The sequence below is a fragment of the Apaloderma vittatum genome, unplaced genomic scaffold (genome assembly GCF_000703405.1).
Source record: "Apaloderma vittatum isolate BGI_N311 unplaced genomic scaffold, ASM70340v1 scaffold13236, whole genome shotgun sequence".
Lineage (NCBI taxonomy): Eukaryota > Metazoa > Chordata > Aves > Trogoniformes > Trogonidae > Apaloderma > Apaloderma vittatum.
Window position 1 is genome coordinate 21752 of NW_009720143.1, and position 12612 is coordinate 34363.

General features: G+C 39.7%; 1 protein-coding gene across 1 annotated transcript in view; it reads left to right on the forward strand.

The window, feature by feature from the left end:
* Positions 1-12335, forward strand: part of BCKDHB (branched chain keto acid dehydrogenase E1, beta polypeptide) — a gene marked incomplete at both ends in the record, with an annotated part of 18207 nt that extends 5872 nt beyond the window's left edge. The window contains 2 exons of the mRNA XM_009870920.1: positions 7881-7978; positions 12225-12335. Of these exons, the coding sequence (XP_009869222.1) occupies positions 7881-7978; positions 12225-12335 (209 nt within the window). The remainder of the gene's footprint in view (positions 1-7880; positions 7979-12224) is intronic.
* Positions 12336-12612: the final 277 nt, after the last annotated feature.

A 12612-nucleotide genomic window follows, 5' to 3' on the forward strand; every position in this document is an offset into this window, starting at 1 on the left:
AAAAGAAGAACTAGAACTAACTTGATCAAATTGCAATGTAAATTTGCCAGAAGTTCAACTGTTTCATTTTTGATAACTTTAGATACTAAAATAAGTTTCCAGATAAGTTTTTATTTTTTGAAAAGAACTGAACATCACCATCGCCATTTCCCAAAGTTAAAATTTCTTTCTAAAAATCTTGAAAGTATTCCCCCTTAGATTTTAATCTTTTGTGGAAGGAAGTATAATTACTATTACATTTTTTCATTTGTTATAGTCATAGTGAACTTTCCGGTTTAAAGTTTTGACAGCTATCATTATGCTTAATGTATAAGAACAATGTAATACGAAGATGATAGTGCTTGAGTAAAAGTTAAGTTGTTACTTTTCTGGACTAGAAAAACTGGTCTGAGAATAGATAATGGATGAAAACGATTTTGCATGTAGAGATAAGGACTGGATGAGCAACTGAGAAAACAGAACTCAAGCCATCACTTACCCTCAGTGTTTCTATGTCATATAGCTTTATATAACAACTATGCTTGGATCCATCAGTCCAATTTGTAAGTTGACTCTGTGTGTGAACTGAAGTTGAGTGAAGAACAAAATGTTTGTCTTTTTACTTTGGACCATTTAGCAGCACTTTTCCCTCAGTGCATCCATTTTTTTGTAAATTTATCTTCTTCATAGAGAACTGAAGAGTAACAACAGAAAGATTTAGAAGCAGACACCAAAACTACACAAAAATAGCAGAATAACACAGGAACAAATACACTATTTACCAGGGAAACTACTTATGTTCTTTTATATTTTCAAAAAATATCCAGAATTCCCATTAACAACTTACTTTTAAAAGTGCAACTGTTTTTAGTGTGGTATGCTGTAATGTACCCAAAAGGGTATTCCATTCCTTAAGTTTGGTGTTTTTTGAGAGCTTATGGAAATTTACTGAAGACCTCTGACCCTTCACTTAGATGAAGTAGTTGAGTAACTGAAATTGAGTCTTAGAGTCCTGTTAAACAAAGAAGCAAATGGATTTTTAAAGTTCCTTTGTGTTTAAAACAACCTATTATTTAATTTTTTTTCCTCGCAGTACTCGTAAGACACAAATACCGACTGTAGAGTGAATAACACTTGCTTTCTTAGTGGAATGAATGGCTGCACATCAATATCACACAGCTTTTGAGAATATAGGGAGGTTTTTGGGCTTGAGGACATGACCTGTAAAGCAATTATTGGATCATCTAGTGAACATAAATAAGGCTTGTGATTGAAATTTTGAGTGAAGACATGCTGAAATAGTGGTTAATGTGATTTATGTGCTGGTCAATAACCAACCACAGCACTGCTTCAAGATGATGTTGGTAGTTTCTGAAAGACTGTGATTTCCTTCTCTATTCCAGTGGCCTGATTTTCAGAGACATTGCCTACATTTCTGTCTTAAAATTTCTAAGAACATCAGTTTAGTGCTGTAGGCTAAAATTTACACTACGTTTGTGTCAACATGTGTCGGGAATTATTGTGACAGGTAACAAATTCTGTTTTGAGATGATTTTGAATGGATTTATTTCTAAATTGTAAAGTGACGATATTTTATTATGCGGGAGGGTTTTGATCATAGAATCATAGAATGGTTTGGGTTGGAAGGGACCTTAAGGATTATCTCATTCCAGCCCCCCTGCCATGGGCAGGGACACTTCCCACTAGACCAGGTTGCTCAAAGCCCCATCCAGCCTGGCCTTGGACACTTCCAGGGAGGGGCTTCTACAACTTCCCAGTTTTTTATGCAGGCCAGGGTATGGTTGTGTTTTTGGGCTGCAAGTGCTCATTCCTGGCTCATGTTCAGGTTTACATCCATCGAGCTGATGGATCGAGCTTATCGATGATCGAGCGGATGATCATCGATGATCGAGCGGATGATCATCGATGATCGAGCGGATGATCATCGATGATCGAGCGGATGATCATCGATGATCGAGCGGACGATCTGTGTTTTTGGGCTGCAAGTGCTCATTCCTGGCTCATGTTCAGGTTTACATCCATCGAGCTGATGGATCGAGCTTATCGATGATCGAGCGGATGATCATCGATGATCGAGCGGATGATCATCGATGATCGAGCGGATGATCATCGATGATCGAGCGGATGATCATCGAACTGAGTCCTCTGCAGCGCTGCTCTCAATCCACTCGTCTCCCAACCTGTATTAGTGCTTTTGGGATTGCCCGGACCTGGGTGCAGGACCTTGCATGCTCCTTTTACTTTTCATTGAAAACCTTTCCCTCTGGCATCATTTGTTCATAATCTTAACTGTTTAGCTGTCCTTTGTGAGTTGGGTCAATTTGAACTGGAAAGAATGATATCTGGGAGTTTCTCCTAGAATATTAATCTCTCTTAGAGTTCCTTCTTAAACTACTGGCAGTGGTTGGGGTTTCTTGTAATTCCACCATGGAAATAAAGTGTCCCCGTGAATTCAGATATGGACCAGGGTCATCGTGATTGTTTGTTAGGTCCAGAGGCAGCAGCAATAAGACACAAACCTGATTAAGCAACAAAAGGATAAATGGTGGAAAGAAGAATTTTAAAGACGTTAACTATTGTTTTGAGAAGAGCAAATTTTTATAGTATCCCATATGATCGTGTTGATTCTGTGAGGTGAAAGAAGATAGTACAGACTCAAATTCACTTACACAGTAAGCTTGGAATATATATGTATTTCTTATCTTTTCATTAGCGTCTTAAAATACTACAGGGCCTTCCTAAGGCTGGCAACATGCAGGCTTTCCAAAACAAGAAGACAAAATGGTATCTGATGTACTCTGTTGCTTTATTTATCTTTATTTCTTTTTTCTTTTTTAGAGGATGGGGTGGGAGGAGTTATTGATTTCTATAGATTCTATAGAATGATTCTATAGAATGGCCTAGGCTGGAAGGGACCTTAGAGATCATCTAGTCCAACCTCCCTGTCATGGGCAGGGACGCCACCTCTCGACTGACCAGGCAACACATGGGGACCGAGCGGGAATCGAACCCGCGACCTCGGTGTTGAACACTGTCAGCACCGCGCTCAAACTTCCACTTTGACATTGATACATTTTTAGGGGAAAGACAGGATATTAATAGTATAGTATGTATAATATGGAGTAAACCCCCACCCAAGATTTGGGACCTTATTGTTAAAAAAGAAATAATTTTGCTTTATCTCAATGATGATGACTAAGGCATTGAATAATGAAATTATATTGCTCTTACCCATATTTATTTTTTGTTCTGGCTTCACGTGAATATACATGTTTGTTGCAGAGAACTTCATGACTGATGTCACAGTGGATGTATAGGGACTTCATTGAAAAATTAAAGTGTCAGGGATGATAATGGAAAGTAGTATTTTCTGTCTGTAAAATTAATGTAGGCATTTGAGCTTCATCATTCTCTTCTAATGGAATTTTCTTTCTCCCTGCAATGCCTCTAAATAGCTACCCATGATACTTTGTTCAGAGTTGAAATTTCAGCTGAAAATAGGCTGTAGATGAGATAGTCTGCAAAACACAGAATGTCTGTCCTTGTTTATGTGAGTTGAAGCTACTAATGCTTAGTTTAAAACAAACAAAAGAACAGAATAAAAACTGACAAAAATCCCACACTCACTACAGCTCTACTGAACAAAAATTATGTCCTTTGCTTCTTCGCCTACTGGTTGCTAACATTGTTGAAATTGGCTGTTGCGTGCTAGTGATGGAAGATAATATGTATCTTGCTTAGGATGTGTAACTTTCCTTTTTGAGAATGTTAAGCAGGGTGCCAACTCGTTGCTGTTTTATGGAAGCTCAGGAACAGCAGTTGTCATAGAGCATCGTAGAATCATTCAGGTTGAAAAAAACCCTTGGGATCATCGAGTCCAACCATTAACCCTACTCTGCAAAGCTCACCCCTAAACCACATACCCCAGCACCACATCTAAACAAATTGTATGGATGTGGAGTGAGAATGACAGTGCTTCTCCTCCTGGACAGTTCTTTTCGTTTCAAAACTCTTGGAGTGGAGCATCTTAGCCAGTCTAGCAGCCCTGCATGTTTCCCCCAGGAGATGAAGCAGCCTTTTACTTGCCTCATTCCAGTCCCTTCTGGCAGCTGGTATTTGGGACATGCTGTTCCTACTTCAGCAGCTGAGGGCCAACACCCCAACTTGCTCCTGTAGCTCACACCACAGGCCTGGGGCACCTGTACCCCGATTTGATGCCTCTTGCTGGCCCAGTGTCGTCTTCTTATGCTGGTCTCACCAGCAGCTGGCACTTAGTCCTTGCAGCACGCACCCCTGCACGGGACGTGATTTCAGAAGAAGATGGGACTGACCACCACGATGAGGCATAGGGCTCAGTCACACAAACATGCCTACCAGCCCCGCTTTACCTGCAACTGGCCCCTTCTTTCTGCTTGTTTCCCACCCTGTTCCTCCCCAACTCCCTTCAGCCTTACGGCCCCTCACTTGGTGTTCCTGCCCAGGTTTGTTTTTTGTCTCTGTCTCGGTTATGTTTGTCTTCAGGTTGGTGTCTCTGTATACTTTGTTTATAGCTTCACCTTTTTCTTTATCATCCTGTTTTGAAAAGGTCCTTCATCAGATAATCTAACTAAACAGAACACTCCTACATCCCCAATAACCTTAATTATAGGTGAGGCTGAGTAGATTTCGTTCTTGTTACTGCCTCCCTCATAATTTATTAGTTAGATTTGTATCCCAGCATGTTCTTCCTTATGTATTCTCCCTCTTCATATTGTCCCCTTTCTTATTGAAAAGGTCCTTGTCCAGACACCCTTAAGGTTATCCACATAACTTTGCAGTGGTCATCAGAATTTTTGTCTATGTTAATTTGCCTTGTATAAAATTAGAAAGGAGCAAAGAAATGTAAATCTTTGTAGGTAAAAGACCAGAGTTAAATATGCAAGTATGCATAGAGAGAATTCTCTTGCTGGTTGGCGTAAGAGATTATAACATTATTGAAAGTGCTGTAGTGACGTCCTCTAAATGTCAGAGATACTGAGAAAATATCTGAATTAACAAGAAAAAGGAGGCTTTGATTTATAAGAAGTAGTTAACAGCCTGTGCAGTGTCAAGAGCACATAATGATTATGAATCAAAGGAGAAGATGAGTCACTTTGACATTATCAGGTTTAGACATCTTGTGGAGAACCTACTCTGATGTTTTTTGACCTTTTCACTTTCATTTAATTGTACTATATATGACATTGCTTGTGTAGAAATAAATACGACTTGCATCAGTGGTTGTTATAGAGACAAGACAGGTAAGATGAGAAAACATGCGTTTTCTTTCTGCTGTTCAGACTGCTCTTTTAGAAAAGTCAACAGATGGTGCAGCCTCTTAAACATGTGATGACCCTTTTTCTCTGATAACTGCAACCTTTTTTAAATTGCTTTATTTGAAATCTGTAGTTGAAATATCTGATTTAAAATATTCTATCTTCAGTAACAGATGAATGGGTTGCTTTGCATACAAACACTGTTGTCCTGGTTTGATTAATTATTATGAAAGAATTTGCATAGAATAGTTTCATATATTTTGTCACTGTTAGCAGAGAGAGGAGTTTTTGCAAAGGCATTTAAATACAATTCTGCCAAATTTGAACTTCCTTATGAATTTTTGACAAGCTGAATTTTGTATTGTAAAAGTATGAGGAATTCTACATGAGCCCATCCAGTGGACATCTTGCTGCAGAATGACTTAGCTATAACAAGAAATTAGTTAATTTTGTGTAATTGTGTGTTACATTTAAGTTCCCTTAGTGCATAAAACAGAGAAAGAGGTGGTTTTGTATCATACCTTCCAGTTCTTTCTCTGATGCCTCCCACTGTCACTCATGTGTATGAGGTGCCTGGGTTTGCACTTGAAGGTCCCATGGCATCTTTATAAGGTTCTCATTCACCAGGTTTCAAGCACATGACCCTCCCATGAAAAAGACAGTTATGCAATACCAATTAGTCTAGTTGCAGGTTTCATTATCTTTCAGGATCTCTGCTCTCTTTTGCCTGGGGGTTTTACCATGTGCAAAATCCGTAGAAGCCTGGCCTGCTTTACTGTCAACGAATAATGTGCAGTGAGTAAGGGCTGGATGGGCCTTTCCCCTCTTTCTTTCCTTGTCATATATTCCTTTAGCCACTTGTTATTCAAAGAAATTATTACAGGAAGACATAGATGCTTTAATATATCAAAAATAATACTTTGCAAAGATATCTGATTTTGTGCTACGTTTAAAAGCACATGGTGTTTAAAATTGTATTTCTTTTTCTTTTTTTTCCTTGATCGAATGGACATGTGTTCTTGAATTATGCTAGAAAACACATTCCTGTTCCATTTTTAGGAAGAACAGTTTAGTTAATATGTATGTCTCCTCTGTAACCGCGCAGGTGAAGTAAGATATCTCTAACATAAGCATAGGCAAAAATGTTTTTACTGTGAAAGTGGTGAAACACGGGAATAGGTTTTCTAGGGAGACTGTGGAGTCTCTGACCATGGAAGTACTCAAACCCTGACTAGACAGGGCTCTGAGGCGACTGGCTCTAGGTGGCCTTTCTCTGAGCAGGGACCTTGGACTAGGTGATCTCCAGAGGCCGCTTTCTACCTTAGTCATTTTGTGATTCTGTGAAATTTATAGTGTTTATATATCATTGCTATCAAAACAAAATAAAAAAATAAAACATCATCTGCTGTAATAAAAAAAATAATTCACCACTTGGTTTATTGAAAAGTTGCTTATAACTTAGAAGCCAGGAAAAAAATCCCTAGGTCATTCTGCTTGTATTGGATTTACCACACCAATGGAGGAAAAATACAGATCACTGAATTTCTCCTGCTGCTATTAGTTGGTAGGATTCTTTGTCATAACTTGAAGAAGCAATTTTGTTGAGCAGGGACTCATTATAAACAATGAAATATGTTAACAAAAAAAGTAGAATGCCTTCTTTGTAAATTGATTTTCTATATTTAGAAAGATTTGAGTAAGATTCCACCCCTTATCACTGGAATTTATTTTAAGAAGTTTTATTTGACTTGCTGGTGCAGTGAAGTTCACCTTTAGATCAGAACAGTATTTCTTTTAAAATATGACACATAGACGTCTTTTATCACAGTTTTAATCGTTAAACCAGTCAGTGTAGCATTGGAACATTGATTCAAAACTAGCACAACTGACCTAATATGTTTCCATCTGAAAACGAGTAAAGGGGTCTTGAGTTGAGTGGAGCCACCTTAAAAATCTTAGAGAAGACAAGGTGCTTAATTTCTTGTTTGCTCTGATTGTGATGTATTTTTGGTGACTAGATAACTTCTTTCAAATCAAAAATATTTAGACTAAAACTACTGTAATCACAAATTCTTGGTGACACTTTCTGTGTAGGTTCTGAAGACTTTTCCTTCTTAGACCTAGAATGGTGAGGTATCATTCTTGGCTGGTATCAGGAGAGCACTAGCACACATTTTTTTCCTCTTATGTGGCTGTTAAAGTGTAATTTCAAGGCTCTCTTGATGCTTATTAGAATTAACTGCAGTGTCCACCTCAGCAGTGTCCATCTAAAAATATGCTCCTGATATTTTCACTTGGAGTACATCAGACCTAATTATTATCATTGTTGTGTATATGTGTATCTTACTGGTGTGATATATAACATAAATTAAACACTACACTGAATGTGTGTTTAACAGTATAATTAAAAATATTTTTGATTACAAATACACGTTGGAACTAAAGGCTAGTACCCAATGTGATTTTGGTCTATGGTTTTAGATGGCACTAACACTGAAAAAAATTTTTAGTGTATATATTTATAGAATAACATTGAACAGTAAAGGAATCTAATGCTTATTTTCCCCTTTCTTTTTATTTATTCAGTGGAACAAGTTCCTGTGGAGCCCTACAACATTCCCCTGTCTCAAGCTGAGGTGCTGCAGACAGGCAGCGATGTGACACTGGTTGCTTGGGGTACCCAGGTGAGTAAGGCTTGTATGGGCAATTTGGCATTCAGCAAAGCCTAGACTCAGGGTTAGATGATGTCTGAATAATGTTGTGTTCAGGCTGAAGTGCCAGACAGTAATTGGTGAGCGTCTTCCATCCCTATAAGCTTGAATAAATGATTGCCAATGTTAAGCTCGATACAAAACCTGCTTTTTGCTGTGTAAGATTTTACTCTTTTCTGGTTGGAGCTGACTCTGGTAATGCAGAAGAGGTACCTGTGCAGGAGGTAAATGATATATCCATGTTTATGAAAGTAATATGTTTAAGAATGGGACAGTGACTCTGAGGAAGGCAATGGGAAAGGAGAGTTCAAAGTCGTATGCTGAAAGAAAAGTGTAGATTTTATTTATTTATTTACTTAATTTTTTAACTGCATGATTTTAAAAAGTACAGTCTGGAGTTCCCTTTATACAGAGAGTTTAAATACACTGAACATGTAATACAGATGGGAATAGATACAGTTTTCTAACTGTATCTAAATAGATACAGATTCTAACAGTTATATTTCAGAGTTGTTCAAGAATATGACTCAACAATCCCCCTCTTTCCCCAGATTAAGATCTGCAAATATTGAAAAGTCTGGTTAAAAAGTGCTCATTTTCAAGAACTATAGAAAAGAAATTTGAGTGTAGTTTGGCACTACCAGAAGAAAATATTATTGCCTTTAACCTATAATTAAGAAAATGCTATTTTCCTGACCTAATTATATCTGAGGAGCTTTTCGAGGAGGGAGTGTTGTAATTTCCATCACAATCGTATTGAATTGATCTCTAGAGTTGTGCCTTTTGTGTTTGGTTGTTTCTTTTTCTTTTTTTTTTTCTTTGAAATCTGTGACCTTCAGTGCTTTTTACAGAATCACAGAATGTCAGGGGTTGGAAGGGACCTCAAAAGATCATCTAGTCCAGCCCCCCTGCCAGAGCAGGATCACCTACAGTAGGTCACACAGGAACACGTCCAGGCAGGTTTTGAATGTCTCCAGAGAAGGAGACTCCACAACCTCCCTGGGCAGCCTGTGCCAGGGCTCTGTCACCCTCACAGGGAAAAAGTTTTTTCTAATATTTCTGTGGAACCAATATTGATACTTTCCTTGTCCTCAGGCTAGTTTATCTAGTACGTTATTCCTACTAGCCTCTGATATTCTGCACTGATATTAAATTATAGAGTCCTTCAGTATCTTTACTTGTACTCGTTTCTCCAGCAGAAAACAGTTTCTATAGTTCTCCCTGTTCCCTTTTGAAAGTGCAAAGTTTTGCTCTGTTTGGATCAAATTTTAGTGCTCATCGTATTCCCCAAAACTGAACTGATAAAGTAATAGCTTGAAATTTGGCTATGGAGATTTAATAATATCCTGACTTTACCCAATAGCCAGTAGTGCAGAGAGAACTTGGAGTGACATCCTGTAGTGGTTTGACCCTGGCTGGTGGCCAGGTGCCCACGCAGCTGCTCTATCACCCCCCCTTTTCTGGTAGATGGAGAGGAGAGAGAAGATGTATCGAAGGACCCATGGTTTGAGATAAGGACAGGGAAATCACTTGCATCTACTGTGTCGGGCAAAACAGACTCAATTTTGGGGAAATTAGTTAAGTTTATTAACGAACAAATCAGAGAAGAGTAGTGAGAAATAAAAAAAATCTTTAAAAAAAACTCCACCCTCCCCCATCCCTTTCTTCCTCCTGGGCAAAATATTAATCTCAGTTTATCCACCTCCTCCCCCCGAGCGGCACAGGGGCACAGGGAGTGGGAGTTACGGTCAGTTCATCCAATGTTGTCTCCACCGCTGCCTCCTCCTCCGAGGGAGGACTCCTCACTCTTCCCTGGGGCTGTTGTGGGGTCCCTCTCATGGGAGACAATCTTCACACACTTTTCTCCAACGTGAGTCCCCTCACGAGGGGCAATTCATCACAAACTGCCCAATGTCAGACACCTCGCAGAGGGAAATATGCTCCAACGTGAGTCTGAGGTGGAGAAACTGCTCCAGCGCGAGACCCCACAGCATCACAAAAGTCCCACCAGCTGACCTGCTCCAGCGTGGGCATTCCTCTCTTCCATGGGCTGCAGGCTCTGGCAGCAACCTGCTCCAGTGGGGGCTTCCCATGGGGTCACAGCTCCCTTCCGGCATCCACCTGCTCCAGCATGGCGTCCTTCACAGGCTGCAGGTGCACATCTGGTCCACCGTTAACTTTCATGGATTGTAGGGGGACAGCCTGCCTCATCATGGTCTTCACCACACCAGGGGGCTCTCTGCTCTGGTGCCTGGAGCACATCCTCCCCCCCCACCCCCTGCCTTCTTCACTGACCTTGCTGTCTTAACATATTTTCACTCCTTTCTCTCTCTCTGCCAGTTGTTGTGTGGTGCAGTTCTTTTTTCCCTGTTTCTTAAATATGTTTTCACAGCGGCGTTCCTGTCCTGTCACTACTGATAGGCTCAGCCTTGGCCAGCGAGGGGTCCGTCTTTGGAGCCAGCTGGCACTGGCTCTGTCAGACTTAGGGGAAGCTTCTAGCAGCTTCTTGCAGAAGCCACCCCTACAGTCCCCCCACCACTAAAATCTGGCCAGGCAAACCCAATACGCATCTTTCAGAAAAAGCTGCATGTTTTGGAGCTTGGAAAATGTAGGCCAAGTGTTAAGATGGGCAGTTCTTTTGATGTGGATAGTAAGAGGACAGATGTGCAGCCCTAATCCAGATGTCGGATCTGACCAAGCCATGGGTGTGGCTGTGTACTACAGCATGGGGACAGATGCTTAGCACAAACACAGTAAATCTAGCGTGTTCCAGATTTGTCAGGCTTCTGCTGATCAAATGTATTCCCTGAGTTTGTGCTGCGGGTGCTGAACTCAGAACTCAATGGCTAAATGTGCAACCAGTCCAGAGTTTATTGCTGAGAGGCAGAGGGATTGCACGTACTCACTGGTAACTTCTTGTGTAATTTGGGACATTGGGTCCTTGTTAGGCAGCTGCTGCTCTAGCGGGTTTGCCTAATGCTTGCTTTTCTCAACGGTACTAATGAGGGGCAGTAAAGGTTTTTAGTTCTCTTCAGTTGCCCTCAGCGTTTTATGGACACAGGGGGCCGGTTAGCTCAGTCCGTTGAGCGTAGCGCTAACAACGCCAAGGTCGTGGGTTCGATTCCTGTTTGGTCCCCATGTGTTGCCTGATCTAGTCGAGAGGTGGTGTCCCTGGCGGCAGGGAGGCTGGATTAAAATGATCTCTAAGGTCCCTTCCAGCCTAGGCCATTCTATGATTCTACGAAAACTAATCCTTATCCCCTGTGAACTTGGTAAATGTTCTCACTGATACATCAGAAAAACAGCAAAAACACCCACCCCATATGTCATGTCAAAAATTCTCAAACCTTATTACAGCCACAGATGTATTAGAAGTGTAAACAAAAATGCTGCAAGCTATCTTTATTACTATTATTATCATTATTATCATTATAGTTGTACTGATTTACCTTTTAAAACAGTCCTTTGGTGTTTAACTATTCGTATTTGCAATCTGTAGATGGATGTTTAAATCCTTAATCTTGTTGCATAGTTTCTTGTTCATATCTAGTATTTAATATGCTCTCTAACCCTCAGGCAACTGATACTGCCTGACCAGGTCTATATATATTTTTAGATTCTGTTGTCTTCCTGACTGGTATGACCTCATCCAAATTGCTTGTTGTGGATGGTTCTTGTCCTTCAACCCCTGACCTTTGCCTTGAAGTTACTTGATCTGCCTCAGTCCAAACCTGTATTATAAAATGTTCAAACATTAAGGAAAACATCAGAATTTATTGCCAACATCATATTGAGAAATTCTTTTTTTACCCGCATATCTCGTGAGCAAATACTTTTTGCCGAGATATTTGTGGCGGATAATGTGAGTTGTTATCCAAAAATCAAAATTGACTACAAATATAAAATAGTGAGAGCTGGTACTGTTCGCAGAAAGATACTTTTCTAGAAAGCAACAGTTTTGTTTTCAATGATTGTTCACTGAAGATAGTTTTTGAAGTGGTGCTAAAATACTGGGAATAATGTTGGTAAATAAGAATGAACTGAGTAATGCTTATTAGATTACTGACCTTTAAAGGTCTCTTCCAACCCAATGCATTCTATGATTCTGTGATACTAAACATGCAGGTAATAAATCACTGCGTGCATTCAGTACTTGTTGTTTAGAACTTCTTAAACTAAACTTAGATGCTTACTTGGTGATAGTGCATTGTCTTTTCAGGTACATGTGATCAAAGAAGTGGCAGCAATGGCTCAAGAAAAGCTTGGTGTGTCCTGTGAAGTCATTGACCTGAGGACCATCTTACCCTGGGATACAGAGACTGTTTGCAAGGTAAGGAAATGATGCATTTTAATTTAAAAATGAGCAAACTTAAAAGCCTAAGTAATACAAACAATTTAAATGCAAATAATAACTTTGTTCTTTAAGTTTTTTCAAGGCCTGCATTTTTCCTCTGCATTGCATATATGATTCTGTGGTTTTTTTATGTATCAGATATGAAGAGTAAATGCCCAGTACATGAACCAAGCATTTGCTTTAGTATCGAATGTGAATTATGTTTCAGGGTTCAAAATAGTGTTAGAACAGATGTTCTTTGCATTGAAGCAGA